The sequence below is a fragment of the Zootoca vivipara genome, chromosome 4, assembly GCF_963506605.1.
Source record: "Zootoca vivipara chromosome 4, rZooViv1.1, whole genome shotgun sequence".
NCBI classification, from domain to species: Eukaryota; Metazoa; Chordata; class Lepidosauria; order Squamata; family Lacertidae; genus Zootoca; species Zootoca vivipara.
Window position 1 is genome coordinate 100,788,583 of NC_083279.1, and position 20,729 is coordinate 100,809,311.

At 47.6% G+C, this 20,729-nt stretch overlaps 1 protein-coding gene across 2 annotated transcripts in view; it reads left to right on the top strand.

Moving 5' to 3' along the window:
- The window catches only part of LOC118085582 (zinc finger protein 883-like), a 198,628-nt gene extending 181,346 nt beyond the window's left edge, over positions 1-17,282 (top strand). The window contains exons 1-5 of one of the 2 annotated variants that reach the window (XM_060274116.1): positions 6,187-6,690; positions 6,893-6,974; positions 8,840-8,922; positions 9,003-9,129; positions 12,798-17,282. In XM_060274116.1, the coding sequence (XP_060130099.1) occupies positions 6,274-6,690; positions 6,893-6,974; positions 8,840-8,922; positions 9,003-9,129; positions 12,798-13,954 (1,866 nt within the window). In that variant the 5' untranslated portion in view covers positions 6,187-6,273 and the 3' untranslated portion in view covers positions 13,955-17,282. Of the gene's footprint in view, positions 1-6,186; positions 6,691-6,892; positions 6,975-8,839; positions 8,923-9,002; positions 9,130-12,797 lie in introns of those variants that run through there. The other variant, XM_060274120.1, reaches the window with a different exon arrangement.
- Positions 17,283-20,729: the final 3,447 nt, after the last annotated feature.

The window sequence follows — 20,729 nt, forward strand, 5'->3', positions numbered from 1 at the left end:
AGGCCTGCAGCCTTTGATTCCCCCCCTCATAGAACTGTAGAGTTGGAAGGGATCACAAGGGTCATCTGGTCCAACCCCCTGCAATGCAGGAATCTCCGCTAAAGCATCCATGCTAGTTTGTTTCTGGGAGGGAAACACGGGGGGGAGGGGCGGCGGAGGGTTTTTTGCACCACGCTGGATACCCTAAGGATACCTTTTGCACAGCGCTGGATACCCTTAAGACGGCCCTGCCGTGAGGAGCCTCACTGCAGCATTCTGCACCCGCTGGAGTTTCTGGGACAGCTTAAAGGGCAGCCCTGTGTAGTGCGAATTACAGTAGACCAGCCTGGAGGTGACTGTCGCATGGATCACTGTGGCCAGGTCGGGGCGGGAAAGGTAAGGGACCAACTGCTTAATGGAAGGCAATGGCACTAATTGGGCCCCTGCAAGAGAAGGGAGTTGGTCCCTCATCCCCATGCCATTCCAACCCAGCTGCCAGAGGACCTTTGTCTTCAAAGGATTTAGTTTCAGTTGGCTCCCACAAAACCATCCCACAAAACCTCCAAACATCTGGTCAGTGTGTCCGGGGCCGAGTAGGGGTGGCCGTCCATCAGCAAATAGAGCTGAGTGTCATCAGCATATTGGTGACAACCCAGCCCAAAGCTCCGGACAATCCAGGCAAGGGGGCGCATAAAAATATTAAGAAGCATCAGAGAGAGGATTGTGCCCTGTGGCACTCCACACACCAAGGAGTGGCGCTATGCCATCTCCCTCCCTAGCGCCACCCTCTGTCCCCAACCAGAGATAAAAGAGCCCAGCCATTGTCGGGCTATGCCCTGTATCCCCACGTTGTCGAGGTGGTGGAACCTGCCAGCCCTGCGCTCTAGAAACCTCCAAGTTAAAAGATTGATGTTTTGGTGTGACAGCAACTGGACTTTGGAACTCCCTGCCACTTGCCATCAGGCAGGAGGCTTCATAGTCTACTTTGCAGCATTCAACCTTGTTACCGCTGCTGAGTTTGTGATAGCCACACATTGAGGAGAGAGAAGCCAGTCTCCTACGTATATCCGAATGGATTGAGAAAGTCTGGTTTTCAGTAGCTATGATTAAACTAGCATAGCAAAAAAATGCATCTAAACCAGGCACCCCCAAACTTCAGCCCTCCAGATGTTTTGGAGTACAATTCCCATCTTCCCCGACCACTGGTCCTGTTAGCGAGGGATCATGGGAGTTGTAGGCCAAAACATCTGGAGGGCCGCAGTTTGGGGATGCCTGATCTAAACCAGCCTAACGGACTCATGGGGAAATGGGTATTTTGGGGGATGTTTTGAAACAGTAAGTTTAGTGGTTATTTATTTATTTAATAAAATGTATACACCGTTTGATGGTAAACAAAACGAAACAAAACCCTCAAGGCAGTGAGCTGCTGTGGCCAGGCTCTCCTGGTCCAGGAATGTCGAACCATCTGCAGTTGCTCAAATGCACTTCCAGCCATTGAGTCTGCCTGAGTCTCGGGCCCACTTGATCATTGTTTCTTTTGTCAATTCCTCCTTTGTTTCCCATTCCAAGATCAAATCATATAAATTTTTTATATATTTTCCCTTCCCTTCCAACATGATTTTTCCAAATTTTGACATTTCTTTCTCAAATCCTTTTTTATTATCCAATTGAAATCTTTGCCTAATTTGAAAATATTGTAGCCATACATTAAAAAGATTTTTTAATTTCCTCATATTCCTTTAATTTCCAATTTCCAATACACTCTTCTACTACCTTATTCCCATATTTACTTTCTTTACTGCTATTATTTCAAATGGCGACACCCACCATGGTACTTTTGGTTCTGATATTTTTTGATATTTTTTCCAAATTTTATACAGGGATATCCTTATTATATTATTCATGAAATTGTTATAGTTTTCCATTTTTTCCTTCCGTTCCAGTGTATCTGAAGAAGTGTGCATGCACACGAAAGCTCATACCTATGACAAACTTAGTTGGTCTCTAAGGTGCTACTGGAAGGAAATTTTTTTATTTTGTTTTGCCGAAGAAGAAGAAGAAGAAGAAGAAGAAGAAGAAGAAGAAGAAGAAGAAGAAGAAGAAGAAAAAGTAAGGTTGGTAGTACAATAGCTTTGTAAACAAGCATTTTTGTTTTCCTGCGAATGTCCCAGTCCTCAAACACTCTGCACTTCAATCGGGAGAAAGCCACACTCTCAGAGCTCAGGCGATGTTGGATTTTGGCATCAATGTTGGCCCTTGTGGAAAGATAACTGCCTCGGTAGGAGAAGTGATCAACATTTCCCATCGTTACACCACTGAGTTGGATTTGTGGCGCTGCAGAGGGGTTATTTTGTACTTGTTGTATGCACCATGGGCAGCTGTGGGTAGATCAAGGCACTCTGCACATGCTTAAGAAAACAAAATGGGCTGCAGCTCATGACAGCTTATGCCTCACTAAAAACCGGCCCCCATCTTTAAAGGACTTTTTATTGGTGTTTGTTTGTTTTTAACCACTAACTGCATGGAGAACACACTCTCAAGTCCATCCTTACATCCAAACTGAGTCCCAATGGTAGTGCACCCCCTCTCAGTTTTCCCCTCCCACCGCCCCAAATTTGAATGAATCCCTCCTCCACCTTTTTCCTGGACGGAGGGGGTGGGGGGCGACATACTTGGCGCCCCTCCCCTTTCCCGTCCTCCCCACCCCCTGAGCTGCGCAGCTCGAGGCTCGCTTGCCGCGCGGGCTTCCTCAGCAGTCCCGCTACTGCCGCGGGGAAGGCAGGAGGGAGGAGGGCGCTGCGTAGCTTTGCACGCCACCACCGCTGCCTCCTCTCCCAGGCAGGAAGCGAGGGAGCATGGCTGGCTGTAGGAAGAGCTGCCGCCACCGCCCAGCATGCCCTCGCAGCTGGTCCCGGCCGGTCCCAGACTCCTGCTGCTGGGCGCCCCTGGTGGGCAGGTGCCATGGCGCAGCACGCCACTAACCCTAATGGGTAAGATGGCCCTGCCCCCCCCAATTATTAAAAGAAGGAAAAATAAGATGGCTTATTTACTTAACATTGTGAGCATAAGCACTTAAAACATTTTCCCCCTCACTTTGTTCTCTGCAAATTTTGAAATCACATCATCAAAATCAATTCCTTTCCCTACTTTGTTTTCAGTTGCCAAGATGGCTAAGCCATAGAGCTGAGCATGACTCATAGTGGACCTAAGAGAACTCTTGATTTAAAACTTGTTTGCGTTCACAACTAACTGGAATCTTTGTTAATACATATGGTACAACCTGACTGAGTCTGAATATATTACCGGGGAAACCTCATCTTCTAACATTGTGTATGCAGGGTCGGCTCTAGGTGTAGGCTGGGTGGCGCGGGGCGCCAGGGGGGCGCCGTGCTGCGCCCTGCACCCGCCCACCAGCCCGCCAAGAAACGGGGCGGAGCGGGGGCACCGGAGCAATCTCGGCACCACGGCGCCAGGGCGCGCGACACGCTTGAGATGGCCCTGTGTGTATGCCATCAAATGCCAACAGTGCCCTTCAGCTCTCTATATTGGACAAACAGGCCAAACCCTACGCAGGACATGTAACTACGGTAATACGCACTGCTCCCGGGTGGTTCAGGATCCCTGGTTGGCTATAGCAGAGAGAGGATTTTATTTAAGCACCCTAGAGAGAACCCTCTCCAGCTCAATATTCACACTGGCTTGGCTGTGCATTCTTCTTCCCAGCAGCCCTTTATCCATTCCCAATTTTTTTGACTTAACAAATAAAAGCCCTCCCCGGGGATGCACAATTCCTCTGTATTTTAATATCTATTAGCGTTGAGATGAAGCCAGTTGTGTGGAAGGAGGCGGCTGCTGAGATTGTGTTGGGCTGACATAAGGGTTTTAAAACGCAGGATATACCGTATTAGGAGGTGGGACGTCAGGGCACAAGACAACTCTGGGAAAGGGGGGGCGGGGAAAACTTTGCACCATGGCGCCGCTGGATATGCTTAAGACGGCCCTGGTGTGTGTGGGGGGACGACAATAAACTTTCTGCACCGAGACTCTGCAAAACAGCCCCCCCCCCCGTCGTTGAGGGAGCGCCATGAACAGGAGAAGGCAAGCATTGCAACTGCAAGAAAAGGAGCTCAGCTCCGTTTGCAGAACAAGCGGAAGACCCCCTGCTGAGAAAACAGCGAAAGTGTCGATTCCCAGCGGATACAAAGTATCTGGTCTTGGCCCAATGATAGCCTATGGGGAAACTCTAGAAAGGAAAGGAAAGCAGGAGGCGTCCCCCAAAAGGCATCTCTGGAAGTGTGCAATGCGCGCCAGAGAGAAAAACGTGGAGGGGAGAGCCGGACGAGTTAGGCTTTGCAAGGGTTACAGGGAACTGAGCTGCATTGCTAGAGAGGAAGCGGGGGGGGGCAGATCCTCCACAACCAAGGCCCCTCCCTCCCCAATCCTTTCCTGCAAGGAAGGGGGGGTGATGCTTTGGTGTATCTCCTGCAAGGGCTGCATCGCTGTCCCCTCCCTCCTGGGATCTGGTGAGTCTCCTCTCTCTCCCCCCCCCCCAGCGGGTGCAGTGGGGAGACGGAGGGGGTCCCAGGGCTGCAGCAGGGGAGGGTGCCGGGGGGGGGGGGCTGATCTGCTCATGCAAGGGGGGGGGAGGTCTGCAACGCTCTCCTTCCTGGAGATCAGAGGATCCCTAACACATTTGGCCTTCGCCCTCCCACCTTTTCAGAAAAAAATGATTCCCCCGAAATCTCCTTCTTCAAACAAAGGAGTCCCTAGGACTTTAACTCTGTGTGACATCGCTCAGCGTCGTGTGCAAATGGTTTTCCAAAGCTGGAGGAGGAGGTGGACTAGCCCCCCTCAAACAACAACAACAACAACAACAACCACGGGGAGGAAGGAAGGAAAGGTGGGAGAGAAATACCAGGAATAAAGAGAGGGATCCCAGCCCATAGTCTGGCTGCTGCATTGCAAACCAGTTTCCCAGTCGTCTCCAAGGGCAACTCCCAGGGCCGGATTTAGGTTTGATGAGGCCCTAAGCTACTGAGGGTAATGGGGACCTTTATATGTCCAGCTGTCCTTTGTCAACAACAAATTGTCGGGTTGTGTTTTTTTAAAAATACAGTATATGCTATAGGGTTATTTATGGATCTAATAGTTATTTGCACCTGTTGCCATGCTACCAGTACTTGCAGAATGTAAAGTAGAACCCTATATATAGAAATGAGCAAACCAGTGATATTTTAGGGAGCAGGCTAGCAGGCAGGACCCATGACTTACATCACAGAAGCCTGTGATGTAGGTTTTATTTTATCCAGGCTTTTTTCCTTTAATTTTTTTGGGGGGTCCCAAGAGAGTGGGGCCCTAAGCTATAGTTTGTTTAGCTTATACATAAATCTGGCACTGGCAGCTCCACACGGAGGCCACTGCAGCAATCCCCTCGCACCCAGAGCATGGCATCCCAGGACCACATCCTCTCTGTCCCAAAGGGATTATTGCTGCTCACTGTGTGTGTAATAAGAATAAGGATTGGTGCTGGCAAAAAAGCCGGAAATGGGCACTGCTACTCACTGAGCCTCCAGGGACCTTGCCATCAATGGCTCTCTGTGTATGTTAGGCTATCTAATAGAATAACAATACTAAATTACCTGCCTAAATGTCAAGGCATATGTCTTTCTTCCCACCCATTTGGCCCTTAGGAGGTTGGCCAGATTCATACCTGGCCCTCAGAGCAAAGAAAAAGGGACCCCACCCCATGTGTCTGTCTTGAGAACGACAGAGAGTCCAAGTGCAAGAAAATGAGACAGAAGCAGGGGAGAAATATGCCCAGAATGGGTGTGGGGGAGAGCAACTCCTGAGGACCCCCGGGTGAGGGCCCCCACAAGAGCCAAGCATCCATTTTTCACAAGATAGAAATTATTCCCTTGTCAGTCAGTTCTGACTTCATGCATTGATTGGAAGGCAGCAGAATCCAGGCTGATTCATCTCCCAGAAATCCCTTCAGTTGCCTCCACATTTTGCATCGCTAGAGGGCTAGAGACTTACTTCTTCTTCTCCTCTTCCTCCTCCCCTTTCTTTTCAGAAAGATAGCTCATGGGTTGTGCCGTAGTGTCTAGCTCTGGTTCCTAGCAAGAAGCATCCATGCTTGCTTCAGGGAACCATTTCCTTCTCCTGATATTATACAACTTTTGTAAAAGAACTTTGCTTTGTAGGATTTGCTAGAGCTTCTCATTAAGACGGACAGAACTTGGCAGAAGACCAAAGGGTTCCTTCTGATCTCTCAGAGGCTTCCTGAGACCACAGATGGATGAACAAGACTCAGCTGGCCCTGAAGCAGGAAAAGGCCATGCCATCCAAACTGGGAGCAGTGGGGGATTCTGGGGAAACTCTATGCAGAAGATCCTGGGTGAGGAGGACACCCTCCGCTCAGAGGTGCAGAGCCAGCAGTTGAGGCAGTTCTGCTGCCAGGAGGCCAAAGGACCCCGAGAGGTTTGCAGCCGACTCTACCACTTTTGCCACCAGTGGCTGAAGCCAGAAAGGCACACGAAAGCTGAGATGCTGGACCTGGTGATCTTGGAGCAGTTCCTGGCTGTCCTTCCCCCAGAGATGGAGAGCTGGGTGAGGGAATGCGGAGCGGAGACCAGTTCCCAGGCGGTGGCCCTGGCCGAAGGTTTCCTCCTGAGTCAGGCAGAGGAGAGAAAGCAGGAAGAGAGCAAGCAGGTGAGAGAGACTTTCCTCTGGATAATCCCAAGGGGCTCCAAACAGGATGGAGAACATCCAAAAATGCTCTACAAATGGTCCATCATTTTTATGGGAAGACATACATGGAATTAGATGTAACACCCTTCGAGTTTTTGGCCCTGACATTCATTTCATAAGCCTTCTCCCCATTCTCTGATTTGAATCCTTGTTTCTTTTTCAGGGAAATGATCTCTTTGCAGAAATGGGCCAGATTTCTTCTGAGGTAGAGAGGCCTCCATTGGACACCAGAGAGAGGCAGCTGGGTAAGGAGGAAGGAATTTTTTCTCCATTTGGTCTCATTCTGTTAGTTTTCCAACTCCTTTTCATTTTTTGTTGGGGGAGATAATTGGGACCAAGAGCCCAGAGGAGGGAAAATATATACCATATATTCCAATGTATAAGATGACCCAGCGTATAAGACGACCCCCGACTTTTGAGAAGATTTTCCTGGGTTAAATAGTAGTCTTATACGCAGTATTTATTTTTTTAATAAATGATTTCTAATGGTTTTGCATATAATCACATTACAAAACATCGTATCCTCTTGTTTTATCTCTTTGCCTCGACTGAAAATTGAGAAAATTAAACTTTACATCTTTACATTTTGCTTCGTTTCCTATCCTTGTTATTTCTTTACCTAAAATATTGTATTACTCTACTTGAATGGGTAGCAATTTCACCTTACAGACCTTCAGATAACCCTGCTAATGATGTCAATTGCTTACAGTTGTCTTTCAAATATAATACAAATTTGTTCCATTTTGCAATGATTGGTCTCACTGGTTCCGGATTCTTATCGTCAGCTTCGCCGGTTCTGCAAAGTCCATCATCTTCATCTGCCACTCTTCCTTTGTTGGTAACTCCTGTGGTTTCCATCTTTGGGCTAACAAAATTCTTGTCACAGTTGTTGCAATAAGAACAATTTTTAATCTTGTCTCAGTATCTCTCTACCCACTATACTTAATAAAAAGGCTTCTGGTTTTTTTTAACAAAGGTGTCGTTAAACATTTTCTTTAACTTTTTATATATCGTTTCCCAGGAAGTTTTTACCTTTTTCCATGTCCACCACATATGGTTAAAAGTACCTTCCTTCTCCTTACATTTCCAACATTCATTTTTTTGTTCTATACATTTTGGCCAGTTTAACTGGTGTTAAATACCACCTATAAATCATTTTCATAACATTTTCTTTAAGCGTACTGCATGCTGTGAAGTTAATACTTTCATTCCATGTTGCTGTTGTTGTTGTTGTTGTTTAGTCATTTAGTCGTGTCCGACTCTTCGTGACCCCATGGACCAGAGCACGCCAGGCACTCCTGTCTTCCACTGCCTCCCGCAGTTTGGTCAAACTCATGTTCGTAGCTTCGAGAACATTGTCCAACACTTTCATTCCATATCCTCTCCCAATCTTCTAACTGTATATTACGTCCAATATCTTTAGCCCAATGTATCATTACTAATTTTACCTCCTCATCTTTAGTATGCCATTCCAATAATATACATGTTCAACAATATTTTAGTCTTATTCAATAAATCTATCTCAAATCTAGATCTTGTTGTTTCAAAACCATTTTTCTCTGTATCCTCTTTAAACACTTCATTTATCTGACGATAATGCAACCATTCCCTCATTAATTCTTTTGTTTCCTCAAACGTTTTTAATTTCAACTGGTTTCCTTCACTCCATCTCTGTAGGTGGCTCATTTTTCTTCTATATTTAATTTTTTAACCACAATCACTTCCAATGGCAGGAGCCACCACAGAGTTTTACGTTCTAATAGACTTTTATATCTATTCCATACCTCATGAATTGACTTTCTTATAATGTGGTTCGGGAATTCAGTCTGCATTTTTACCTTCTCATACCATAAATAAGAGTGCCATCCAAATCTGTTATCATACCCTTCCAGGTCTAACTTGCCGTTGTTTCTTAAGGGATTGGATTTTGTTAAAGAATAGAGATCTGTTAGATCGGGAAATATTTTTCTTCACAATTAACATCTGAAATGCGCCCAAACATCCAAATACACTCAGCAGACAAGACTTTCTCTGTAGTTTGAGATGCACTGATTCACCTGTGAGAGAAGCAGGCACTCTGGGCCTCCCCCTTACCTTTTTCCTCTTGCAGGTGACACAGTGATACTGGCTAGACTTCTTCATCCATCTTTACATGGCGACAGAATGGAAGCAACGACTGTGGATCCAGATCAGGTATGGGGAAGCTGCCTTGTGGGGACAAAAGCCAAGGGCTGGAACGATGTCATAGCTCAAGGAGTGGTGGTTTCTTTTAGGGTCCAGTGTGCTTTGAAAATGTTGCTGTTCATTTCACGGACGAGGAGTGGGCGTTGCTGGATCCTGACCAGAGAGCTCTGCATAAGGATGTCATGGAGGAGAATCGTGGGATCGTGGCCTCTCTTGGTAAGGCTCCTGTCAGGTCTGGCAAGGCTCTCCCACACAAGACGCGGCAGGCTGGAAGCTGTTTTACCATCTGATTTATTAAGCAATAACTTAGCTTGGTAGCCCAGCTTCTGTAACAAATCAATCACTATCAGAGACAGTTGCTGCATTGAACTTCCGTTGTTTTCCCAGGCAACCTAAATTCCACCTCTGAGTCCCCCTGTTTCTGGTCCTGTGCATAGCTAATACCTTATTCTTTCTTCTAGTCTTGGGGAAGTCTGATTCTGTCAGGCCCCCTTTGTCTGGAGTGGATTCTAACGGTTCCCCTCCTCCTGTGGCTTGCTCTGTGTTGTTTTGACATTCCACAGGCTGCTTTCCAGAGCTTGTCTCTTCCTGACTAGGCAAAGGACTCCAGTTCCTGCTCCCCCCCAGTTTGCACTCCCTCCTCTCCGGATTTCTTGCTTTCTGTCAGAGCAAAAGCGTACCTGACACCCCCCCTCTCCAAGCCCCCCCCTCCTCTGTGGCCTTGCTGCCTGCCATGGAGGGCTCTCTCGAGACCAGTCTCCACCATCCCTCAGTCTCTTCTGCTTTTTCCTCTTCCTCACTGAGGTCTGCCTCCTTCCTCCACCCTCTAGGTTTGGGCTTGTGTGGGCAATGGTGGTGGAACTGTCTCTGCAAGTCGGGGGCATGCACATCCTCACTTTTCTCCCATGAATTTTCCTCAGCCGTGTAGCCCTTCAGGAAACTAAATACTGTAACTTCCTTCTTTGAAACCTAGAATCCAGTATCTCCGCAACCTCATACTCCTCTTGGTCATCAACCAGGACAGGAGGAGGCGGTGCCTGCCTAGGTTTCTGGTACTGGTGTGCCGGAACGAATGGTGATAGGAGTGCCCTGTGGAAAACGGGATGGATTTTCATGGAGTTAGGCAACTTAAGCCTGAATGATACAGGGTTAATCTGTTCTACTACTTCAAAAGGCCCTAACCTCTGTGGTTCCAGTTTCCTGCACCTCCACTTCATGGGCAAATCTTTCGCTGACAACCATACCTGATCTCCCACTTTAATCTCCTTGCCCTGCTGCCTATGCTCATCAGCACCCTTCTTGTACATGGTCTTAGCCGCGTCTAGTTTTCCCCATAGCAGTTCGAGTCCTGCATTTCTTCCACGAATTGCTTTGCTGCCGGTACTGACAGGTTACTCCACAGATTGGGAAATGCCCTCGGGTGTCGTCTGTGGTTGGCAACAAATGGAGTCTGTTGTGTAGGCACATGTACAGCATTGTTGTAAGTGAACTCTGCCAGGCTCAACTTGTCCACCTTGCTGGTAGTTCACAAAGGTACTGCTGCAACGATGTCAGGCACACCTCTACGTCCAACAAGTGCATTAGTCTCCTCCAAAATTGGGAGGTAAATTGTGTCCCCCTATCAGAGATTACCTTCAGAGGTAATCCGTGCAGTTTATAAACATGGTCCACAAACATCCTGGCTGTTTCTTGTGCCGATGACAGTTTCTGGCAGGGCACAAAATGTGCCATTTTCATGAACAAGTCTACTACTACCCATTTATAGTCTGTTTCTGCGAGGCCGGAAGATCTGTGATGAAGTCCTTCGCGACTGCTTCCCATGGTCCTTGTGGTGTCAAGCAGTGGCTGTAGCAATCCCACTGGCGCTTCCAGGGGTGTTTTGGCCCGTTGACAGGTCTTACATGCTCTCACATACTCTCTCGTCTCTTCTCATATCTTTGGCCAACAAAATTGTCTCTTCAAATTACAGAGTCTTGTAATGTCCCAAATGACCTGCTGTGGGATTGTTGTGACACTGCTGTAGCACTCTGGTGCACAGCTCCCCTTCTGGAATGTAAATCGCCTCTCCCTTGAACAGCAAGGCTTCTCTCTTGGTGAAACCCTCAGTGGCATCCTCCCCCCTCTGTATCGCCTCAAACTTGCTTTGCACGAAGCCATCCGTTGCTGTCTGTCTTTCGAAGTCTGCCGTTTCTACCATTGGCATTGTGGGCAGTTGTAATTGCTCCGGTTTCAGAATATGTCTCGGTCGGGTATTTGACTCCCCCTCCAGATAGTCTGGCTTCCGGGATGAGGCATCTGCCCTCTGGATCTGGTACCCTGGCATGTATCGGATTCGGAAGTTGAACTGAACAAAAAACTGTGGCCACCTGATTTGCTTCTGGTTTAGGTGTCTCGCCATTTGCCAGTATTCTAAGTTCTTTTGGTCTGTGCACACCTCCACTTGGTGTTGTGCCCCTTCAAGGAAGTGTCTCCAAACTCCTAGAGCCTCTTTTATGGCAAGCAGTTCTATCTCCCAAATGGTGTAGTTCTATTCCGAAGCGTTCAGCTTCCTGGAGTGGAAGGCACACAGCCTCAGATCACCCTGGCTGTCCTCTTGCAGTAACACCACGCCTATGGCTCTTTCTGATGCATCCGTTTCCACCACCACTGGTCAGCGTGCGTCAGTGTGGGTCTGCGTGGTGCAGATACTCTTCTGTGGCAAACATCTCCTTGAGCCTCTCAAATGCATCTTGGACCTCTGCCGTCCACCTAAGACAGTCCGTAAGAGGAGTTGTGAGTTGCGAATAGCCGGGCATGAACTTGCGGTAATAATTAGCGAAGCCCAAGAACCTCTGCAAATCTTTCTTGGTCTTTGGCTTCTGCCACTCTAGCACCACCTGCACCTTGGCCGGGTCCATGTACACCCCATCAGGAGAGATGCGATATCCCAAAAATTCCACTTCCTTGATATGAAACTGGCTCTTTTCCAACTTCACATAGAGGCTGTGTGCCCTCAGTCTGCACAGCACCTCCATCACATGCTCCACGTGCTCCTCTGGGTTCTCTGAATAAATCAAGTCGTCATTGAGATAACACAGAACTGTATTGTCTAATAACACTGCCAGCACGTGATTGATGAATGCCTGGAACATACTGGGAGCCAATGTACTGTAGGTCTTTCAGGACCAGTGTTATATGGTCTTGGTGGCTGCTCCCAGTCACCAGTCTATCTGCCGCATTCTGGATTAGTTGTAATTTCCTGGTCACCTTCAAAGGTAGCCCCACGTACTTGTATTGCTTGTACTCCTTCCTATCTGGATTTCTCGTTTTCTGTTAGAGTGAAAGCATCCCTGACAGCTCCCTATGGGATCATAATATCTGTTTTAAAATTCAAAACAGCTCTCTGCTATGAACCTCATATATTTTCACAGAACTCAACAGCGCCCTATACAACAACTGGGATTACAATATTCCCACAATAAACCTTGAACAGTAAATTACTGTTTTTTCTGTGAATGTTCTTCTTCCATTTGCAGCTTATTAATTAATGATCAGCCTGGTCTGAACTACCCAGACCATTTTATCGGGAAACTTCAGAGTTGTTAGGGAAGTTGAAGTAGCTTCTGTCAGGTTTTCTGTCTTTGTTTTTGCTCCTGTCAGTCCTTGGTTGATGAAAGAGAAGACTGACATTAGGGATGCCATGATGGAGCCAAACAAAATCTATTTGAGAGAAGAGCCAGGCTTCTTCCCAAGGCTGTCAGTTGATCCCCGTTAATTAATACACCCAACCCTTCAGTAAAACCATCCATCTAACCCACTTGTGTTATTCCTCTATGACCAGTCTTAACAAGTATTCTTCATTAATTTCTCCCTGAGGCTCTAATCCATTTCTCTCTTCATTGCAGATAGTGATGAACTGGAAATCAAGAACAAGGGTGGCCATGACAAAATTCCCACAGTGCAGAAGCAGTATAAATATATTGAATGTGGAAAAAGTTTCCATTCCTCTTCCCATCAAAGAAATCTCATTGGGAAGAAACCATATAAGTGCTTGGAATGTGGAAACAGCTTCAGTCAGAGCACCCATCTCACTTCCCATCAAAGAATTCATACAAGAGAGAAACCATATAATTGCTTGGTATGTGAAAAGAGCTTCAGTAACAGCTCCTCTCTCACTTCCCATCAAAGAATTCATACAGGGGAGAAACCCTATCAGTGCAGGGAATGTGGAAGGAGATTTAGTCAGAGTGGCCATCTCACATCCCATGAAAGAATTCATACTGGCGAGAAACCCTATCAGTGTGCGGAATGTGGAAAGAGCTTCAATACGAGCTCCCTTCTCACTTCCCATCAAAGAATTCATACAGGGGAAAAACCCTATCAGTGTGTGGAATGTGGAAAGAGCTTCAGTAACAGCTTCTCTCTCACTTCCCATCAAAGAATTCATACAGGGGAGAAACCCTATCAATGCATGGAATGTGGAAAGAGTTTTAGTCAGCGTGGCCATCTCACTTCCCATCAAAGAATTCATACAGGCGAGAAACCCTATCAATGTTTGGAATGTGGAAAGAGCTTCAGTTTGAGCTCCTATCTCACTTCCCATCAAAGAATTCATACAGGGGAGAAACCCTATCAGTGTCTGGAATGTGGAAAGAGCTTCAGTCAGGGCTCCTCTCTCACTTCTCATCAAAGAATTCATACAGGGGAGAAACCCTATCAGTGCATGGAATGTGGAAAGAGCTTCAGTTGGAGCACCGATCTCACTTCCCACCAAAGAATTCATACAGGCCAGAAACCCTATCAATGTTTGGAATGTGGAAAGAGCTTCAGTTTGAGCTCCTATCTCACTTCCCATCAAAGAATTCATACAGGGGAGAAACCTTATAAGTGCTTGGAATGTGGAAAGAGCTTCAGGAAGAGCTCCCATCTCACTTCTCACCAAATAATTCATACAGGGGAGAAACCCTATCAGTGTGTGGAATGTGGGAAGAGCTTCAGTACGAGCTCCTATCTCACTTTCCATCAAAGAATTCATACAGAGGCGAAACCCTTCCTTATATAGCATTAGGAGCCAGGCAAATCTGCATCTTTTTAACCAGGCCTTTGGCTGATTGACATCTAATGCCCTTTTAAAATGTGGTGGGGATGGGGGTTACATATGAGTATTTTGGGTTTTTATATTGTGCGTTTATGTTGTAACCATCTTGAGACCTGTGGGTGTAGGGAATAGGAGCCAAATAAAATAATAATAAATAATAATAATAATAATAATAATAATAATAATATTTATTTATACCCCACCACCCTCCCTGGCCAAGACCGGGCTCAGGGCGGCTAACACCAGGTATAAAAACAATTGATCAAAATACAACTTAAAAACAGGATTTAAATATAACATAAAAAGCAGCCTCATTTTAGTGGAAACCCAGATCAAACACTGTTTTGGGGGGGAGAAAACGTCAAATCTTCACCAATGCCAACTATCCATACTGGTCCTACATGGGCCAGAAAAAAGTCTGGGAAGTCCGCAAATAGGGTTCAATCACAGAAGGAAAAGGAAAGAGGGGAAGGGGATCAGGCTGATTCTAGGCCAAAGGCCAGGTGGAACAACTCTGTCTTACAGGCCCTGTGGAAAGAAATCAGATCCCGCAGGCCCCTGGTCTCATGAAACAGAGCGTTCCACCAGGCCGGAGCCAGTGTTGAAAAGGCCCTGGCCCTGGTTGAGGCTAATCTGACTTCCTTAGGGTGCGGGACCTCTACAGTGTTGCTATTTATGGACCTTAAGGTCATCTGCGGGCCATACCAGGAGAGGCGGTCCTGTAGGTATGAGGGTCCTAGGCCGGAAAGGGCTTTAAAGGTCAAAACCAGCACCTTAAACCTGACCCTGTACTCCACCGGGAGCCAGTGCAGCTGGTAAAGCACTAGATGAATGTGGTCCCATGGCAGGGACCCCGTGAGGAGCCTCACCACAGCATTCTGCACCCTCTGGAGTTTCTGGGACAACTTCTTAGAGGCCAATGTGTCTTTGCCCCCCAATAAGATATTTGAGGGGCCACCCCCCAGTTGATAGGAATCGCCATTCCAATGGTGTGCATGCATCATGTGATTGATTGTGCAAAGCGGGCCTTACCTTGCCCCCCACCAATATTATATTCAAGTCGGCACCACTGGGTCGGGTGGTATTCAAATTAAATAAATACATAAATCACCTTCCTTTGCACCTGTTCCCCCTTGTCAATATCCTTATATATTATCATTTTTAAAATTTATGTGCCCTTCATTTGAGGATTTCACAACATAAACATACAGGATGTAAGCATGGCTTTCTCAAAAACACGTCATGCCAGAAAAACCTCTCTTTTTCTTTTCTTTTCCTTTGGATGGAGTTACAAACTTCATTGATCAGGGGACTGCTGTGGAAATAGTGCATCTTGATTTCAGTATGGCTTTTGGCAAATTCCAATGTGATATTTATGTGAAGAAGGTGGTAAAATGTGGGCTGAATGAGGTAACTGTTAGCTAGTATTGACTGACCGAACCCAAAGAGGACTCCTTCATGGTTCCTCATCATCCTGGGGGAAAGTGACAAGAGGGGTGCTTCAGGGTTCTGTCCTGGGCCCGTTGTTGTTCAACGTCTTTATAAATGACTTGGATGAAGGAACTGCTCATCACATTTTCAGGCATCCCCTGCTGTGATCGCCTGCAGGTCCCATCCCTGCCTCTCTCCATCTGGTCCAGGACAGGACCTGAGAGGCCTCTTAAGGACAGCTGCTGCTGCTGCTGTTGTTGCCCAGGAGAACTCAGAACAGCACAGTTTTCTTTCCTAAAATATTTTCAAAATTGCTCTTTTACCTTTTTAAATTCTTTTTGGCATTGGTGGGCAGGATGGATGTTTAGTTGGGGTTGGAATTTGTTTAATTTTGGTATTTTTGTAACTTGTATTTGGTTTTTATTGTTTTATTGGGGGTTTTTGTATAGGTTTTTGTTTTGTTTTTAAGGGGAGGGGTCAGGGCTGCCTGGGAGTGGGTCCCATCCAACAGAATGGCTGGGGCAGGTTCCACAGGGAGGCATGCACTGGGACACCCGATCTCAGTGATCACGGGTAGGAGGAGGAGTTACACTAAGGGCAGACCATGTCATTACTGAGGAGGCAGATTTAGTCGTTGTTTGCGGACTATCCCTGCCTCCGGGTCTGGTCTTGACCGGAAGGATATTGGAATCAGCAAGGGATACCCACACGACCTGAAGGTACTGCTGTGCAATGCCAGGTCAATGATGAATAAGACCACTGCCATCCATGACTTGATCGTGGATGGAGAACTTGACCTGGCGTGTGTAACGGAGACTCAGTTGGATGAAGCAGATGGGTCTGTCTCTAGCACACAGCAACTCGGGTCATGTGAGCAGGCGGGGGGGGGGGGTTTACAGTGATTTTTAGGAAGTCCTTAGTTTGCACCAGGCGTCCTATTGGGAAGACCCAGTTCTCTGAGTGCATGTTCTGGAAGTTGGGCAATAGGGGCAGTACAGGATTACTTCTGGTGAACCGACCTCCCCGCTGCACCAAGGATTCCCTGCCCGAGCTGCTTCAGATTGTGGCAGATGTTCCCCTGGAGACTGTTGGGAGAGTCATTCCCTGTGTGCAGTCATAGGTTTATTGTGTATCATATGACTGTATGTGTTTTCATTCCACAGAGTGGAAGTGACGTAGACAGGATGTTTGTCTTTCTTGTTCCTGAGGTGGAACTAATGTTCTTTTCTCTGCTGGATGATGCTAGAGAGAGAGGGAGCCATGTTCCGTGCTCCGTGTCTGTTTATGTGTAAATAAACTAGCTTAGCCAGAATGCCCAGTTGCTGTGGTCTGTTACGCAACTATGCAAGTATCTGCAGATGCTAAGAGTGTGTTGATGTACTCCCGCATCAATCACTGGAAGTCCGGGGGCTGAGGAAGGCTCGGAAGCTGCTGAACGTGCGCCCAGGAAACAGGGAACATGCCAGTCGGGTGTGTGTCTCTGCCAGGGGTCTCCTTGTCTTCTTGTGAGTAGGACCTTTTCCTGACAGAGACAACTAGTTTTGTTGTTCTGGAGGATTTTAACATCCACACCAACATGACTTTACAAGGGGCTGAGGGCCTTGTGGCTATTCCCTTTCTGCAAGAAGTGAGGTTACAGGGAACTAGGAAGAGGGCCTTCTTGGTAGCAGCACCCGCCCTGTGGAATGCCCTCCCACCAGATGTCAAAGAAAAAAAAACAACTACCAGACTTTTAGAAGACATCTGAAGGCAGCCCTGTTTAGGGAAGCTTTTAATATTTGATGGACTATTGTATTTTAATAATTTTTTGGAAGCCACGCAGAGTGGCTGAGGAAACCCAGCCAGATGGGCGGAGTATTATTATTATTATTATTATTATTATTATTATTATTATTAATTATTACCAAATTGGGAACAGAGGCCAGTGTGGCAGAAGGGAGAATCTGACCACTGTATTCTGCATTGGTCAGGCCCCACCTAGAATACTACAGTATGTTCAATTCTGGGCACCATGATTTTAGTATCTTAAATTTTGTTTGCCAGGGAAAATGAAGAAGGTGGGGGAACACAATCCATATTTCCTTTTATAACACATGGCCAATGTTTATTGAATACATAAATAGTTAAGACTGTTGCAGGAATCCACCCAGCACTCATGGGAAAAGGTGGCATCATCTTTTAGAGTAATCAAATGAAACTTTAATACATGGCAGGATGAAAGTCTGCAATTCAATCAGGACAAGTTATTTGTTGTTTACTGTTGTAACCATTGCTTTCTGAAAATTTATCTTCTATACCATGAAGAAAAATCAAAGCAATGATTTTTTTAAAAAAGGAAGTGGGGAAATCATGTGTACTATTTCATTAATTTGCTTGCATGTGTGGAGTGTTATTTGGAGACTGTAACTCCCAGTAATTTCACATTATGTTTGTGTTTCTGTGTGTTCAGCACACATGATTGCGGGTGAGACTTAATAAAAGACTTCCTAGGAAATTCCCCTTGACTGCTTCTGTGTTGTTTCAAATGTGACTTCACTCACAGATAAGAACAAATCATATTTATTGCTGACAAATCATACCCTTGTCAGCTCATTAATCTGAAGCCCAACAAATCCTGCCTATAGAGCGAGATGAGCGCCGCAACCCCAGAGTCGGACACGACTGGACCTGATGGTCAGGGGCCCCTTTACCTAAGGGCTTTAAAACGCAGGATATATTAGGAGGTGGGACGTCGTGGCATAAGACAACTCTGGGAAACGGGGGGGGCGGAGGAATCTTTGCACTACGGCGTAGCTGTATATGCTTCAGACGGTTCCCCGCACCGGGACACTGCAAAACAGCCCCCTCCGCGTTAAGAGAGCGCCATGAACAGGCGAAGGCAAGCATTGCAACTGTCAGAAAAGGAGCTCGGCTCCGTTTGCAGAAGAAGCGGGGGACCCCCTGAGGAGAGAACAGCGAAAGTGTCGATTCCAAGAGGATACAATGTATCTGATATTGGCCCAATGTTAGCCTATGGGGAAACTTCAGAAGGAAAGGGAAGCAGGAGGCGTCCCCCAAAAAGCATCTCTGGAAGTATGCAATGCTCGAGCGAGAGATAAACGCAGAGGGGACAGCTGGACGAGCTAGGCCTTGCAAGGGTTAAAGGGAACCGAGCTGCCTTCCTAGAGAGGAAAAGAAGCAAGGGGGGGCAGGTCCTCCAGAGCAAAGGCCCCTCCCTCCCCCGTCCTTTCCTGCTTCGGTGTCTCTCCTGCAAGGGCTGCATCGCTGTCCCCTCCTTCCTGGGATCTGGTGAGTCTGTCTGTCTGTCTGTCTGTCTGTCTGTCTGTCTGTCTGTCTGTCTGTCTGTCTGTCTCTCTCTCTCTCTCTCTCTCTCTCTCCCCCTCCCTCTCCCTCTCCCTCTCCCTCTCCCTCTCCCTCTCTCCCTCTCCCCCTCTCCCTCTCTCCCTCTCTCCCTCTCTCCTCCCCAGAGGGTGCAGTGGGGAGACGGGGGGGGGTCCCAGGGGGGCTGCAGCAGGTGAGGGGGCCTGGGGGGGGGAAACCAAGTCCTGGAGGTCAGGAAGGAGAGGGTCCTGCCAGGGAGGGGGGGGGGCGACGTCTGCAAGGCTCTCCTTCCTGGAGATCAGAGGATCCCAAACTCCCACCAAATCTCCCTTCTTCAAACAAAGGAGTCCCTGGGACTTTAACTCTGTGTGACGTCGCTCAGCGTCATTGCACAACAGAGGAAACATGTGCAAATGGTTTTCCAAAGATGGACGAGGAGGTGGACTAGCCTAGCCGCCCCCCAAGAAACCCACAGGGAGGGACGAAGGGATCCCAGCCCATAGTTTGGCTGCTGCATTGCAAACCAGTTTCCCAGTCGTCTCCAAGGGCAGCTCCACACGGAGGCCACTGCAGCAATCCCCTCGCACCCAGAGCATGGCATCCCAGGACCACATCCTCTCTGTCCCAAAGGGATTGTTGCTGGAAAACCAGCCGAGCCGGAAATGGGTGCTGCTACTCACTGAGCCTCCAGAGACCTTGGCATCCATGGCTGTGTTAATAATGATGATGATGATGATGATGATGATGATGATGATAATAATAATAATAAAATTGCCGGCCTAAATTTCAAGGGAGATGTCTTTGGACCCACCCACTTGGACCTCAGGGGGTTGGCCAAATGCATACCTGGCCCTCAGAGCAAAGAAAAAGTGACTCCACCCCAGGATTCTGACTTGGGAGCGGCAGAGAGTCCAAGTGCAATAAAAAGAGACAGAAGAAGGGGAGTGGGGGGGGGATGCAACTCCTGAGGACCCCCGGGTGACGGCCCCCACTAGAGCCAAGCATCCATTTTTCACAAGATACTAATCACTCCCTTTTCAGTCAGTTCTAATGACCGAAGTACTCCTCCTTTTTAAAGAAAATATTTCATGGTTTGGGCTGTGGTCCAGTCTAGCCCTGGTTCCTAGCAAGACTCATCCATGCTTGTTCAGAAAACCATTTTATTCCCCTGAACTAAAAATTCTGAAACAAAAAAAGTATTTGCTTTGTATGATTTCCTAGCACCTCTCATCACAGGCAGAACTTGGCAGAAGACCAAAGGGTACCTTCTGATCTCTCAGAGGCTTCCTGAGACCACAGATGGATGAACAAGACCTAGTTGGCCTTGGAGCAGGAAGAGGCCATGCCATCCAAACTGGGAGCAGTGGGGGATTCTGGGAAAACTCTGTGCAGAAGATCCTGGGTGAGGACACCCTCTGCTCAGAGGGGCAGAGCCAGCAGTTGAGGCAGTTCTGCTGCCAGGAGGCCAAAGGACCCCGAGAGGTTTGCAGCCGACTCTACCACTTTTGCCACCAGTGGCTGAAGCCAGAAAGGCACACGAAAGCTGAGATGCTGGACCTGGTGATCTTGGAGCAGTTCCTGGCTATCCTCCCCCCGGAGATGGAGAGCTGGGTGAGAGAATGCGGAGCGGAGACCAGTTCGCAGGCGGTGGCCCTGGCCGAAGGTTTCCTCCTGAGTCAGGCAGAGGAGAGAAAGCAGGTGAGAGAGACTTTCCTCTAGATACTCCCAAGGGGCTCCAAACAGAACAGAGAACTTCCCATCATGGGCGTACCCAGCGAGGGGGGGGCAGTGCTCCACCTAGAAGCAAGAAAGTGATGAAATGAAACAAAATTGGCTCCCCTCTTTTCCCGCCCCTTTTAGCCCCCACCCTCCAAAACAAAACATCTCCTCTGGCGTGAGGCAGCTGGGAAGCCCACAAGGCGAGGGGAAATGAGGGAGCTCAAGAGTCGGAGATGCTGCCTCTCAGGGGCTTTTCCCTCAGCTGCTA